Source organism: Perissodus microlepis, chromosome 14 (assembly GCF_051167445.1).
Source record: "Perissodus microlepis isolate ML-2025 ecotype Zambia chromosome 14, ASM5116744v1, whole genome shotgun sequence".
Classification (NCBI taxonomy): domain Eukaryota; kingdom Metazoa; phylum Chordata; class Actinopteri; order Cichliformes; family Cichlidae; genus Perissodus; species Perissodus microlepis.
In genome coordinates, this window is record NC_140474.1 from 24,236,908 (window position 1) to 24,253,313 (window position 16,406).

Consider the following 16,406-nt stretch of genomic DNA (forward strand, 5'->3'; position numbering starts at 1 on the left):
GGCCTATCCTGCTTTGTATGAGTGGTTTAGGCTGCTGATATAATAGTGTCGGGTATATTTCCTTGGCACACTTTGGTCCCATTGCCACCAACTGAGCATTGTTGGAACAGAGCAGCCTACCCGAGTATTGCTGCTGAGCATGTCTGTCTCTTTATGACCACAGTGTACCCATCTTCTGATGCCTTTTTCTGGTATTATAACGAGCCATGTCACAAAGCTCAAATCATCTCGAACTGGTTTCTTGTGCATGACAATGAGTTCACTGTGTTCAGATGACGAGCATGATGATGTGCAGGGTATCGTCACTCATTTCTAGAATCGGTTCGATTCCGATTCACAAGGTCCCATATCGATTCGATCCACGATTCGATTTGATTCAATTTGAATCGAATTGATTCAATTTGAATCGGGAAATTTTGCCTCAGACAGTCAGAAATATTATAATTCAGATCATGCATCAGTACATTTCTATATTTTTATATCTATAAAAAGAAATCTGACACTTGCGAGACTTTATCAAAGGTGTAAGCATCACAGCAGATGCCTTCGTGTCAAAGTAGCTGAGGAAAAAACACAGAAAAACATGAAGGTGATTTTCCTGGCCTGGGATTTTATAAAAATATTCTGCAGTAGATCAAAAACGAAACAAAACCGTTAATGAACATATGAACATTACCTGATGCTGCTGACGTGAAGCAGAGCAAAGTTACAGCGGTTTTATTAGAGACACGGCTGAGCGTTTTGCAATTTTGCATAATTTTAAAAAGTTTAAATTTGTTCAGTATTGAACGGCAGAAATGAGGCTTTCTTTTTGGAAGTAACTAAAAGGGGAAAAAAAAAACAGCGGCCGACAGCGCTGTAAGAACGGTAGACTTGTGTGTAACAAGCAAGCGAATAATGCAGAAAAAAGATTTTTAGACGGGAAACTGTTCTTGAAGTACAGAGAGATAGAGAGAGAGAGAGAGCGAGAGAGCTGTGCATGTAGTGTGATTTTATCAAGGTGGCAGCAAAACAATAAGAGGGAATTCATGACGATGTTTATGTGAAGCGTAGTTTGCTGCTTCTTTTGCTGCTGGTTCAGTCAATATTGTTTGGAGAGAGATAAAACCTGCAGGTTCAGAATCAGGGCAAAAATGGCGCAAACACACAGCTCAGAATCAGCGAGCTGTCGGCTTTCAGCTCGTGTCCGTGTCCGTGCCATCGGGTGAGAAAGGCGACATCTCACTGATTCTGATTCGTCGGCGGGTCCGCGCTTTGTGTTTACGTCTTTGTGCAGAATCCGTGTTCCTGCTCTCAGTTACTGTTTTAGATGTTTGGTGGTTGTTGAAATTTTGTGAGGTTAAACCTGAGATTCTGGTATTTCGGGCAAAATAAATTTATATTAAAAAATCGATTCAGGATTTTAATGAATCGATATCACGTTATCCAAGCGAGGATCGATTTTAATCGATAAATCGATAATCAAAACCCACCCCTAATAAGGAAGACCAAAGGGTGGACTGATACTAAAGCAATGTGGCAGTGTGTGGAAAATGCACTTTACATGTTCTAGCATGTAAATAAGCTGCATGTGTGCACACCAGCATGTTTGATTCGGCCAATAAACTCTATCACTCCCTTCTGCACACCTCACATACACCTAGGAGCTCTGACTTAGAGTGGGGATTGATGAGAATGATCATTGAGGAGTCACCCAGAAAAGCGCACCAATATCTTCTCTGCTGCTGCACATTATCTTAGTGAACTCCTGCGAGAAGACCTCACAAAGGGATTAAAAGTTGACTAAAACAAGATGAGAGAAAAAGAGAAGATCTGCATTGCTGTTGCATTCAACAACAGCACAGATTAAATTATTGAGCTATATTATCTTATTCTAACGTCTTTAGCATTCTCTGTGACCCTGAGGAGCACATATGGGTGGATTTTAACAGATACACTGAAAGCATAATATAAAGAAAATGCAGGCCCGATTTATTTCCTGTATTTTTTTAGTTAATGGTTAAAGCATACTGTGTGCCGTAAGAACTTGTTCACTTATCATTTTCTTCAGTTGAAATACATGAAAATCAATGTTTGGAGTTTGATATGCTACTGAGAGTTGAGCCTGCAGTAGCTGCAGCTGCAGTGTTTGCTCTCTGCGTGGTAGAAAATAGAAGAAAAAAGGTTGGCACAGCCATAGGTCAACTTGCTGCATAGCAACTGGGTGCCACAGTCAGCAAACTGACCTAAGAAAACACAGAGTTTGTTCCTCTCTGAGCTTGCTGTTTCAGTGCTGACAGCTTCTCAGCCTTGTACACTGCGAGGCTTAATTACAGTGACACATGAATAGCCACGATGTGCCCGCTGATATTAATGATAGAACATACAGATTCACCCAGAAGGCGGGTTCTGCACAAATTATTTATACACAGAGAGGTCAGAGGTCAGAGTATGATAGAGAACATTTTGAACACCTGACCTTTATCCTGTCAGACTAAATTAAATATTAAATTGAGCTGGAGTCACAGTCTTGTTTATGTACACCCAAGAAGAAAACAGAGGATGAGACGGAGAAAGAAAGAGTGCTGCCCGTCAGCAGGGAACCTCATGCTCGAGTTTGATAACAGTAGCAGAGGGAAAATAATCCCCACTTGCATCTAAGTACCACTCCTAGCACGTTAGGGGAGCTACATGCTAATGCTCGTGGAAGCAGGACACCAGCAGTCATGGACATTAAACTAAGACACGTTCACGTGGAGGTGTGAGGTATAACTGATGTATATAGAAAAATGTTCTCTTCATGATCTGTTCGTTCATAAGCTGTACAGCTTAACTCCTGAAAATAATGGGAGCCAATTCAGCCTACTGCTCCTTCAGCCCAGACAGCGAAACAGAAATTGATTACAGCTGCATCAGATGTGGATTCTTACTTTTGACTGTGAGGTACATGGACTTGCTGACATCTGCTCCCACGTCGTTGCTGACTTTACACAGGTAGAAGCCGCTGTCGTCCTCCAGCACGTGTTTGATAAGCAGCGAACCGTTGCTCAGCAGCTGGATACGAGAGCCGGTGTTCAGAGGGATGGGCTGAAACTGGGGGACGCCGGCGCCTAGTGCGAGCAGGTAGAGATGAGCCAAAAAAGACAAAATCAGGAGCTGTTTTAAATCAGAAAAGAGGCATTCAGATTTATTTATACGACTCATTCAGTGCACCACGACACAGAGAAAAATACACATATACGAAGATAAATAGCATTACAGTACTTAACAGTAAGAGGACCTAGAATGTGTGTGTCCATGTGCATTCACTTGACCACGCATCTGTGTTTACAGATTTGATGACAAAGCCTGTCAGATTCAGCAAGGATTGTAAACATGTTTCTTAACACCAGGCCTAAATCCTTAAATCGCCAAACAGCTGCTGAGCAGAGCGAAACAGGCCGAGCTGCTGGTGTGATGCAATCAGAACAGACATAATGCTCATGTTTAACAAGAAGGCAGATTGGTGCAGAGGAACAACGGGGAGAAGGAGAGCAGGGGGGCCTTATATTGGAACTAGCCTTCGATGCAGAGTCAGGCTGATTTCTCCGCTGAAGTTAGAAGAGGATTTTCTCCTTTTTTCTTTTTGTTCTTGTGTTTCAAACTCTGGATTTAGTCTTTGCTCTTGTGTTTGCTGAATTCACCAAAAGAATAACACAGAAATGTCCTTAGAAACACATTTCTGGCCAGTCTGAAAGACAAGGACACACTAATCCTGAAGCAGTGGGTTCGATGCTTTGCGCCGTTCTTTATCTGTAAAAGTCAAATATGACTGACATTTGAAATTCATTCTTAAAATTTTTCAAAATAACTGGACAAAATCTGTCCGGTACCTGTCTGAAGTCTGGTAACAGATGGGTAGGAAACTGTCTCTGTCTTTTAAATAGAAAATTATATAATCAGTCTCTTTTTACTGTTATACAATACAGTATCTCTTCCTGAACTGGCAGCCCTTAAGTCTCTAAGAAATGTCACCAACACTGAATTATAAGGTTCATATCTTTAACTAGTCTTGCTCATGTAGCATTAAACGCATGCAAAGTGAGCCAGACGTTGCATAAGCTTGTGTTAAAGTTAGCGTGTACAGATTAGACCATTTAGGGAGCTGTGGGTATTTGCTGTTTAATTAAAATGCAGTCAAGTGGCCGTGGCTAGAGAAGGGTCAAGTGGTGACTTTGTTCCTGCTCCCCTGGCTCTTAGAGAGGCAGAGGGAGGTAGAGGTGTTCTTCCTTGAATTATGGATTCTGCATATCCAAATAGTGCTAGTCGTTATGTTAATAGCAGTTGACCTTTACTTACTGTTCCATATCTCTCGGAGACACTCATCTGGCTCTTAGCTATTACTGTTGCAGTAAAAGCATGCCAGGCAGCTATTCTCTGGACAAACTGCAGTCTGGCTAACAACAAATTAGGCATTAGCGAGCTAAACTGCCTGCCCTGGATAAGTTGATTTTCATTGTCCCTTTGCTCTGACAGCTATCCTGTAGAGAAACAGGAAGTGTGTGAAATGCTGAGGTAAAAAGGTCCCAGAAACCAAAAAATAGGACTGACTGGTAGTCTGGCTTAAGCGAACCTGACCAATAAGCTAGCTTCAAACACTACAAGTGAGTAGACACATGCTGAGCTCAGGCCGATCCCTCCGTACATACTGATCAGGCCTGGTCAGACACTGCTAATCAGGCATAGACATGCACACGAGCACAGATAAATCCCATCAAAGGGTGAAAAACAGATCTGATTCTTTCATTCCTTTGATCGTGGCACCGAGCACGCAGACACACACATGCGCACGCTCTGCTCCTCGTTGGCTGTTGTGTTTCTCTTGGTGAAGCTTTCATCCGAGGTTATATGGATGATGGAGCAAACATCTGGGGCCCCTTTCTTCATCTGCCGTGCTCAAGTGGCTAAACTCACCTGCTGCCTTGCTGCCTGTCTGTCTGCTTCAGTCTGTTCTTGTCTTTTTCTCTCTGATAATTTTCTAACGATGCAGGTGGGAACCGTGAAAACTAACAGCCCTAAATTGAAGTGATGTGTGTGTTTGTATGTCCTGCGCATTCATAGACATGTATGCCAGCCGCAGGTAAAGAAAGTAGCAAGCAGAGTGATTTCTCCCTGTTTTGACTGATGTTTGCACCTCTTTTCACATGTTCAAGAATCTTCCCTTTACATTCACTTCATTTAATGTACCTTTGGAGTGTTCCCAAACGATGGTAGGTGGTGGATAACCTTCAGCGGAGCAGTTAAGAGTCACAGTTTTGCCATAGATCCCATCTTGATCCTCAGGCTGAACCACAAACTGAGGAGGCACTGTACACAGCAACAAACACAACAAACAGCAACACTTCATGGTGTTTCCCAGCTGATTTTACTGATAGATGGAAGATGGATGCTGTCTTACCCCTAACGATCAGCTGACTCTGGTGCTCCACAACAGCAGCTTCATTGCGGGCGATGCACGTGTAGTTGCCGTTGTGGTCGGGTGTTAGGTTGGAGATCCTCAGCGAGCTGGTAAAGTCTATGTTGTCCACAGTCACGCCCAAGCTGGCGGGGATCGGCCGCCCGTCCTTCTGCCACGTAATGTCCAGCGGTCGGTCACCCGACATGACCACGCAGGGGATGAAGACGCGTTGGCCGATGGTGAAACGCTGAAACTCGAAGGGCTGGATGTAGGGAGGGACTGCAGGTGGAGGGATAAAAATCTAAATGATAACAAGTCTTCAAAAATCATCTGAACTCCCTGGATTCTGTTAAAGTTGCTGTGTCCCTTATTGAGACTAACCCTAAAAGCATCACTCTCTCTCTCTGTTAAGAAAACAAGAGGTCACTGAAAGAACATAAAAGACTTGAATAGCAAAACATGCTGCAATAATTCGTTGTCATTCCCAGGCTGGAACATTTTGTCCTCAGAGTGCATAGAAAGAGAGAAAGAAAATAAATAATAATAACTTTCAAGGTGACTTGTTGTGATGCTTTAGAAAAAGAAACCTTAACAAACCTGAGCATTTTTCCTTTATCTATAAATGATCATATATCAAGCCACTAACCTACACCTACGTGCATTAACATCTAGCTGCAACAACACTATCAAATTATAGCACAAAAATCATGATTACAGGAAATATTTATACTTGCATTTATATTACAATATAAAGAATTAACAACTTTAAACTAAACAGAGGCTACATCCCTTGCACCACCTCAGTCTTCAATGCACCTGTCTTGAATAACTGAAATTCAGAAACAAAGTCAATCTATCTGCACGATATAATCACAGTTACAATATGATCTATTCAAATTGACTGCGCTATATTCTCTGGGAAATCTCCAGCCATCACACAAGTCATCTGCGCGAGCGTCCATTCAGTTCAAATAACACTGAAATAAGCAGCACTTTAGCCGCTTATTTAATTCACAACAAAGTGGAGATAATGGACTCCAGGGATCCCCAAAGACACTTCGGCATTTTAAGCATGAGCAGAGTAAATTAACAAATGCACTCCCTCACTATAGCACCGCTGGGAAGGGTTGCTTTATATCATCACTCTCTCTTTCTCACTCTCTTTCTTCCTCCGTTTCCCTCGCTCCGTGGGAAAGTGTATTATAGTGAAAACAACATTACATACTGTGCAGAGGGAAGGAAATGAGACATAATGGGGAAGCCCGTTTTTTTAGTATAATCTATTACAGTTGTAAGATCTCAGTGGAGATCAGTCAGTCAGCCCTGTAATATCAGCTGCCATCTTCACTTCTTCTTCATAAGCCAGACTAATGTACCCAGGAATATCAGGTAGATTAATTAATTTAGTCCGGAGAGATCTATTTATATTGTTGCGTCTGGATGGGAGGAGAAGAGCGAGCCGAAACCTTTTTTCACCACTGTATCACACAAAGTTGGAACTGTGACAGTTTCCCACAAAACCTATGGAGGAATATGCCTATGCCTTTTGGCTAAATGTGACGTGTGAAGATCAATACCACACATGCAATACTATACAGGTAATGGCACATTTTTTAGCTCAGATTGTTAATATTAAATAGATGTAATACTACATATTAATTGTTGAGCTGCAGAGGGAAGTGTCGGTAGGTAGAGTTTATTACTTTCAATGAAGTTAGGTCAGTTTTTCCAATATTTATGCCGGACTTGCTTTTAAATGTTTGTTAATTTGTGAATTGATGAATTGTAGTAAGAAAGTGCTTTGAGTGTCCAAACTGAGTGAAAAAGCGCTACATAGGTAGCGGTCCATTTTACCATGAAGAGGTAGAGAAATATCTATGTTTATAGGACGTTATCATCATCCTGGTACCCTTGACAGAAGGTCAGTAGTTGCTTTTGGATTATTGCAGAAAATAAGTGTAAATGCATGAGTACTTAGTGACCTTTTTATGTTTTAGAAATGCAAATTTCTAAAGCATGTGTTAACAATAGACCATTCGATCAAAAACCAAGAACACAGACTTAAAGAGAAGGGAGCTCGAAGGGCAAAGTGATGCTTTATTTCTGTAGCATTAACTTTGTTTGTCTCCAAGCACTTTTTTTCCTCAATGTGACTGTGGCATTAGCTAATTCCAGTAATGATCTGTGTGGTGTGTTTTGGAGCATTTAGATATGATTTGCAGTAGGCACATAAATGGTTTTCAAATCCACATAGAAACCAGATTAACATATCACAACATAGTACCAGCATACTTAAGGTGCTGAACAATCTTGCTAGTATTTGCTGATAACTTGATAAACATGGCTATCTTTTGTTCCAAGAAAAAACAAGATCATATGAAGTTAAACACTAAATACTATAAAATGTCAGTTTGCTAATTAATGACCACCCTTTATATACAGTCTACGCACTAATAATCACAGAACTGGTTTACCAAATAGATTTAATAACAGTATGTCACCAATAACAAATTATAAAGCACATGCAACGTATTTTTAGCGGCATCAACGTTCTCATTTCTTATGCAGGGCATCCTAATAGTAGTCATGGCGATTCACTTAACTTTGTTCATGTTACAGCCTTAATATAAAACGGGTTAAATTCATTATTCACCTCAAAATTCAACACACAATACCCCAAAAAGACAAAATTAAAAAGAGTTTGCTTATTTATACCTACATTTCTATATCTACTCCATACTGGTACTCAGGTTGTTGCACTCTATTTATCTGTATAACTCAGGGGTGGGCAATCTCAGTCCATGACGGCCGGTGTCCCTGCAGGTTTTAGATGTGTCCTCAAACCAACACAGCTGATTTAAATGGCTAAATTAGCTCCTCAACATGTCCTGAAGTTCTCCAGAGGCCTGGTAACGAACTAATCATGTGATTCAGGTGTGTTGACCCAAGGTGAGATCTAAAACCTGCAGGACACCGGCCCTCGTGGACTGAGATTGCCCACCCCTGGTATAACTTATTACTTGTTATTCTATTTTCTTTTTATTCTGTTTCTTTCACTCTGGGACTGTGTGCACGTAATTTCGTTCCACCTCATGTAAACATGTGATGCGAATGACTATAAAAGAATCCTTGCATCCTTGAAATTCTTGCAATTTTGTTAAAAAAAAAAAAAAAGAATAATTACAAAATGTGAAACAAGTAAACTGCTGTAAATATGTACTGCACCTTTCTAATGACTTTATGTCAAAGAGTAATCAGAGTAAGAATAACACATCAAGGTTGCCAACGCCAACTTGGTGAGCTGCAGTTTCATTGGACTTACCTCTCACTCGGACGTGGACGCTCTGGGAGTCCATCTTGTTGGGCTGAACCATCACCTTGCAGTTATACTCGCCGGCATCCACCTGCTGCACGTTACTAAGCTTCAGCGTGCCGTTGTTCTCGAACGCTCGCTGCCTGTGGTTGAAAGGTAGCAGCGCAGAGTTCTTGTACCACTTTATGGAATAGTAAGGGTAGCCAATGACGCGACAGTGAACGAAGGCATCCCGTCCAGCGATTGCGGTGATGTTTTTCATTGGACGAATGCTGGCTCGGCCTAAAAAGGCACAGAGATTAAAAATTTAAGATTTTAAGGACAGCGGTATTCACAGAAAATCACAACAACAGTGTGAATGAGTGTGGTTTGCTTTATTATGGTGTTTTTACAAATAGACTCGTGACTCGTTAAACGTATTCAGGATTTCAACATGAAAGTGTTTCCCCTCACAGCTCCACAAGTCCTACCAGGCACCAAGTACTCACAGGAGAAGTGAAAGGAAGCTGCTGTTTGAAGCTTTTGTTTAACTACAAGAAATAAGGCAGAACTCTAAGTAGAAGGCGGTGAAATGACAAGCAGATTAAAGTGCGCTAACTATATGAAGGAAAAGAGAGCATTAAAATAACACTGTACTATGCGTGCTTATAACTCGGCTGTAATACATTCTGTTTCCCATCAAATGTTATATATGCCGAGCCTCATTCTGTGTCTCATAAAATGGAAACGGAGTAGTTGCTTTAGCATCTGATCGAGAAGAGTCGAATTGGCTGCTTGAGTAAATACACACAGACACACATGACTCGCACACACAAGCACACCGGGGGATAAATGTATTCAAACAGAAGAAATGCATTTTTCTTCTGGCTATTTACAAACCATATCCAGATACGCTTACGAGCAGCAAACCAGCATAATTCATTTGACCTAAAATGCAAGCGTGTTGGAAAAGCACAGTAACAATTTGGAGAGAAAATTACAAAGCAACAATTTTAGAAAAGTATACGTGGTTTAGGATTAAGAGACAGTAACAGGAAAACAAAACTGAGGCAAAATCAGTCGCTGGAGAGCAACTTAAAAGGAGATGTAAGTGTGAATAAAGATTTCAAATTAAAAATAAAATAATAGCAAAGAAAAAAACAAACACCAAATTTTAAGAACAAGTTTTTCGCAGATAAATTCCAGATCCAAACAACAAGCAGCTCTCACATACGACACAGAGACAGACACATAGAGAGACAGACAGGTATGTGTATTTGTTCTTGGAGGAGCTGATTTGACAAGCACCTCTTACGTTTATTCGAGCCTGGTGGTACACGACCCCGGCCGAGTTGCTGCACGTGCACCGATACACCCCGCCGTCTTGCACCTGGGTGTGCGTGACATTGAGCTGGCTGACCACGTGGCCCTCGTGGGTCTCGTAGTGGCCCAGGTGGTGGTGGCTGTCTTTGATGACGGGATCGTCGTCCAGCGACCAGGTGCACCTCGGAGGCGGGGTGCCCTTGACGTTGCAGACCAGGAACACGGGCTCGTTCGGGTTCACCACCTTCTCGCTGAAGGAGGACAAGATTTTCGGAGTACCATCTGTGACAGAAGACAAAAGTGGAACGTGGTGGTGAATAAAAGAGAGGCTGAGTCACACAGAAGTACTACGTTTAAAAGTGAGAGCGGTTTAGTGAATAATGTCATCATAAATTATGTATTTTGGGGGTAGTTTGTTGTTTTAACCCTGTAACGCCAAGTGTATCATATTTGATATATGAGATTTTGAGACCTCAACATCATCGGTGTGAAAAACCTAATGTCTACAATCAGACACACGCAATACTACTGTGAGTAATAAAATAACAAAAACGCCAGATGTAGCAAAAATGACTGAACAAATGGAGATTCATGTATGCAAATTGCTATTTAGTTTTTTAAAAACTCATGAATCAGGCTTTAGAGGATTGACAAACAAAGCTGAAACGTGCACATGTGGAAAAAGGGAAAAGGAAATGCGTTATAATGTCGATCCCTGACAGGATTCAAACCAGTCACAGATGAAATCGTGCATGTTAGGTCACCGTGACACACCTGTCTTCAATATATTTTTGTAGTTTAAAGGGCAACCGTTTAAAAACTGAATATACCTGCTGATATCTCATTTTATAATCTCGGTAGTTTTGGACACAATAACAGCTTCACTTATGTGTTTCATAGTTCATCAAACAACGGCGATAAGGCATATGTAAAAAGGCTGACTCCAAGTGTGGGAGAGTGGGGAAGAAATGCTAGACTTTAAACAATTCCCAGGCAGAAACAGGATGATTACTGATCTTTTCTCACGTACCACTCAAATTAAACATTTGTGCTGACTAATTAGCCGAGCCAGTGAGTTTGTGTTGGGCACAAATCACAGTGAGCCAGTTTGATTCCTTTCTCACTGCTCACTAAAATGGCCGTGAGAAATACATATATATAGATTTGAAAAATTATTTGAATGAACATCAAAATGTCGAGTGATTTTCAACTAGTGCTTTGAGACACAAAGGGAAGCTCCTAAATATCACTGAACTCTGTTGCACCAGCTGTGTAATGAATCCAATATGTATATTTCTTGAGCTTTGCAAACTAACTAAGCTAATGTGCCTATTGGGGTTTTGCAGACATGTGATTGCTAACCACATGGTGTTAACCTGTCCACCTATAACAATAATGATGGTGACAATGTAGGGCCGAGCAAATAAAGCCCCAGTGACACAGTTGTGTGCTCCCCACTGGCTAGCAAAGCTAGTCTGCTAGCTACCAAAATGGTTTGGTAGCTAGCACCCCTCTCAGGTGTTGACCATGCCAGCATGTCTACAAGCTACTCTCTGAGTGGTGGCAAAACTGGAAAGTGAGAAAAAAAACAAATAGTTTGCCTTCCGTGCAAAAGTTACGGCTTTTGAAATCTGGATGCAAATTTTGTTAGCACTTGGCTGTGCTAACAATCCACATCTTTCTTGCAAACTCCTGGTAACTGCAGCGATCTTCTAAAAATCAAGGCAATCATAAAGATGGCTTTGTGGCACAGCACACTTTGTGATCAATTTCACCAAGTGACTGCCAGCAACCTCCAGGTGCCACTCACTAACCAGCCGGTAATTACACATTTTTCCACTTTTGGGCAAGTGATGTAAAATCTTTGTTATCTGATACAGCTTCTACTGAAATCCTGCATGAAAAACAGGTAAATTTTTTTTCTGTCATTTACACATTAGTCAAAAAAAAACATTTATATCCTGTATTGTCTACATCCTACTCTTTGTAATATCCAGACGCAGTATACATTTGTTGTTGGAGACAAATCTTTTTTTTCTTTAGAAGAAAACGTTTTTGTTAATAAAACAGTGATAGAAAGCAGCAAAAGGAAAGGAAAAAAATCATGTCTTTCTGAGAAGACTTTGCCATTTTTTCATTAAGAACATAGATCCATGAGCTTTTCTACCAGACACAGAGAGCTGTCGGCTTTTCAAATGTCTGTGTCTGCCTGCTGCTGCTGCTGCTGCTCTCTGATAATCTAGGTGTATTCCACATGATTATAGATTATCAATATCTTCTTTTTACAGCTCCCTGGCCACAGGAGACAGTTGCCTAAGCAACGCTTCCAAGGTAAGCTAATGGATTAAAGAGTGTGTGCATGTATTTTTGTATGTGTTTGTGAAGTGTGGGGCAATCATTCTAGTGGTGGCAGAGAATCGCAGCAGCATGCCATTAACACATAAACCTTATTGATCTTCAAGGCGTGAATCTGTTTGTGCTAACTCACTGAATATGTATAGGACAGCTGCTACTGTGTAGCGTTTTGGTCAGTATTTGTGTGTTTGGATACCTTTGCACCAGTGATGCCATTTTACCTTCAAGGATAACCTGAACAAAGTCCTGTGCAGACATCTTGCCCTTCCTGGCGAAGCACTGGTAAGCCCCGCCGTCACTTTTCGACATTCCTTCCATCATGAGGTTCTCCCGGTTTAGCCCAATGAAGCGAACATTGTTGCCAGGGTAGATGATCTCTCCGTTGCGATACCATGACAGCTCGTATTCATCTGAGCCGCTCACGCTACAGGACAGAGACACCTTGCTACCCACGCTGCCCTTCACCTTTCGAGGGCTGACCACTACTTTCAAGGGTTCTGTGGACACAGAAATCAAAGAGATGTTTAAGAAAAAAAATTGGGTAGTAAATATAATAATGAGGTACAGTATGATTATCATTTGATTCTCATCAATGCAGTACATCACTGGATCAAACAAAACAAGCAAGGTGTCACTTGTTATCACTAAACACAGCCCCCAGTGGTGCTGCTGGTGCAGGAGTCAGTTACTGGCAAATCATTTCAATCTCACACACACGTATTTACTGTTGTAGCTTCATAATCCTTAATTACCTCCAACAAGGAGGTTGCGTTTTTGGTAGCGTTTGCCTGTGTGTGTCATTTGTTCTGTCTGTAAACACCAAGGTGAAAAAGTTTTAAATGAATTCTGATAAAACTTTGTAGGGTGTAGAGTGGGGTCATGTTAACAATCCTTTAAAATTCAGCTTACATCCACCGATGTCTTCAAGGTCAACTCAATGATTTATTATTGAAAACTGACAAAAAGCCTCATACCTTAGAAACTACAAATATTACAAATGTGGTGTGTGTTGTCAGCATATAGAAAGTTCTATAAAGAAAGAACGATTTAAAATCATGTCGCATTTGACCTCTGACCTTCTTCAAGGTCAGCAGATTCCTCTGAAGGCTGTGTAGCGCTATTTAAATCTATGTTTCTTACTGACATTGCTTGTATTGACAACATATAAGCATACGGGGAATCACATATGTGGATTCTAGTCTACAAAGTACATTTAAAAAGAGCAAAGAAAAGAAAATTAATATATATAAAATATAATGGTATATTCTTACAAGTAAATACTGCCCAGAGAGTGAGCTGCCACGGTGGAGGTATGTGCTCTCTGAGTACTTCTTGTTTAGTTTATATGTTCATTTTACTCATATGAACCAAACTAACCATCCACGCTCTAACAAGTGCCAAGGCTGTTTTTTTCCCACTCATTTCACTTCATTACTCTAATACAGCAGTTTCGGCTACCCACAACATAGAAGAACCCCTGAATTTTATAAAGCACTTACGTTTGACATACAGGCGACCCATGACCTCCGCGGTGCCATAGCTGTTCCACACCTCACAGACATATGTTCCCGAGTCACTGGGCTGTGTGCTCTCTATCAGCAACCCCGAGGTTGTCTGGTGAATGCGACTGTCGAGCTCCAAGGGGCTGTTGTCCTTCAGCCAGCGGTATTTGGGCATTGGGTAGCCTGAAGCCTTGCATGGCAGCTCCACCCGATGATTAATCATCACCTCTCGGTGGTCAAAGCCATCCAAGATGACTGGCTCAGCATTGGTGGGGTCTGGAAGGAGCAGAGAATTTAGTGTTAATTAGTGGTGAGCGTTGCCAGCCGCTCGACAGTCTAATCCAATATTGATTCTTCGGGTCAACATTCAGTTCTACATACTGTATATTTTGTTACGTGGTGGAAAAGAGAGAAAGAGACTTGCTTCTGTAATTTACTGCAGTTTCACTGTCTCCTACAACCAAATTCAGACATACTAAATAAATGAAGAATATAAATGTGCATTTCATGCTAAATGACTTCTTTTTATCAAACTCTACTGCAATTTTATAAGAAGCTCTTTGCTGATACCTCCTGGTTTGTTTACTTTTATCTAACATCTGACACAATGACGATGAAAAAGACAGAATAGGTCACTGCATAACTCAGTTTTGTCTGCAACACACCATATGTGGAGATGCAGCTTCTTTATCTTATGACATTTTAAAATGCCCAACCCAACTCTAAATTGTTAATGTAGGGATGATCCCAGTATCAAATATGAAAAGCGCATATATATTTGTAACTTCTGACTAAGTGTTATCTTTAAAAGCAGTACTGACCCGACACAATGAGACGTGCACTGTTGCTCTGGCGAGTTTCACCGGTGTAGCGGTGACGCGTGGTGCAGCGATAGTTATTCAGGCCATCCTCAGGCAGGACGTCCAAAATATACAAGGCTCCCGTGGATGTGATGAGATATCTTTGTCCTGGAGAAGATAAGAAAGAAAGCAGTTGTGTGGTTGTCTTATAGCATCACAACAGCTTTTACAATATAAAGAAAATGCATTCACTCCAGCACCACTGAGAGATTTTCTCTCTTCCTCCATAGGGTGCTAATGAATTTCTAATGTCACAGATGTCACATATAAATACACACCACAAGAAATATCATCTTAAATGATGCTGTAACTGCTATAAATATTGAATTAATCATGTACAAAATATACAAATTAAAAACTCAGTCCACATATTGTGTTTATTATACAAGTCCTTAACCTTTAACAGCTTTTATTGTCTTGTCTTTGTGCTGTTGCACTAGCCTCACTGGCGCCATAGTCTGTTACAGAAAACCAATCCCTCTTATGCTGTCACAGGCAGTTCTGTAAGTACGGTAATATTATGTTAATTCTGCAGATCAAACGAGGTTGAGTGGGGTTGTCACCTTCCATAAGGAAAGAAACCTTCCTCACAGCCATCACGTGGATGCCCACAGTCCCATGGGAGCAGATTGACGTCAAAACTGATTGAAAAAGCAATTTACAGGATATTGTCTTCTCTGTGCAGTGGTGGGTATGCTACGACAGAGATAGCACAGGAAGCCTTTCGGGCTAGAGAGAGTCCTACAACAGCAATAGGTGATGACGACCGGGTCGAGAAGAAAAATATCGTACTGTGCCATCACGGGGTTGCAAAGCTGCAGCAGTACCCGTTCGATTTTTTTAAATCCTTTTTGGCACTCTAGTCTACTTTTTTTTTCTCCACATAAATATAAGATATAAAGTGAACCCAAATAGAACTATAAGCTATACTTAGAGTCCAAAAAAAAGTATTTGGCATTTTTGTTTGTTAGCCAGATCAAGCTTTAATTTGAACATATACTTGATATTACTGCACAAAAAATGAATTTATGAAATTCCCCATGGTGCACAAATTGCAGCACCATTTAAAAGTACAATCCCAATTCTTAAAAAGTAGGAACGCTGTGTATATAAGAAGAAATAAAATAAAAAAACAAAACAAAATGCAATTCTTTGAAAATCTTACAAACCCATATTTTATTCACAGTAGAGCATATAAAATATATCAAATCTTTAAATGGAGTCAGTGCACAATTTTAGGGAAAATGATGTGCTCATTTTAAATTTGATGGCAGCCACGTGTATAGAAAGTTGGGACAGAGCCGTGTTTACGACTGTGCGGCATCAACAATGAGGAGTCCACCTGCTGGACCAATGGGAGATGGGAATGTTGTTTGATAGAGGATTCTAGCTGCTGAACAGTCCTGGGTCTTCTTTGTTGTATTTTTAATTTCATGATGCTCCAGACAGTTTCAAATGGTGACCGCCTGGACTGCAGACAGTGCAGTTCAGCTGTGATTTAGCATTGTCTTACTGAAATATGCAAGGCCTTCTCTGAAGAAGACGTCATCTGGATGGGAGCATTTGTTGCTCTAAAACCTGTATGTATATTTCAAGATTGATGCTGCCTTTTCCAGATGTTCAAGCTGCCAATTTAAAAAGAACTAATTCACACTAAC

The 16,406-nt window shown here is 40.9% G+C and overlaps 1 protein-coding gene across 4 annotated transcripts in view; it reads right to left on the bottom strand.

Annotated features, from left to right (window-relative positions):
- Nucleotides 1–16,406, bottom strand: part of dscamb (Down syndrome cell adhesion molecule b) — a 130,800-nt gene that overhangs the window by 31,620 nt on the left and 82,774 nt on the right. For all 4 annotated transcript variants that reach the window (XM_084951147.1, XM_084951146.1, XM_084951149.1 and 1 more), the window contains exons 4-11: nt 14,710–14,856; nt 13,886–14,164; nt 12,608–12,883; nt 10,017–10,313; nt 8,739–9,011; nt 5,417–5,695; nt 5,206–5,325; nt 2,910–3,089 (exon numbers count right to left, since the gene is read on the bottom strand). In XM_084951147.1, the coding sequence (XP_084807273.1) occupies nt 2,910–3,089; nt 5,206–5,325; nt 5,417–5,695; nt 8,739–9,011; nt 10,017–10,313; nt 12,608–12,883; nt 13,886–14,164; nt 14,710–14,856 (1,851 nt within the window). The remainder of the gene's footprint in view (nt 1–2,909; nt 3,090–5,205; nt 5,326–5,416; nt 5,696–8,738; nt 9,012–10,016; nt 10,314–12,607; nt 12,884–13,885; nt 14,165–14,709; nt 14,857–16,406) is intronic.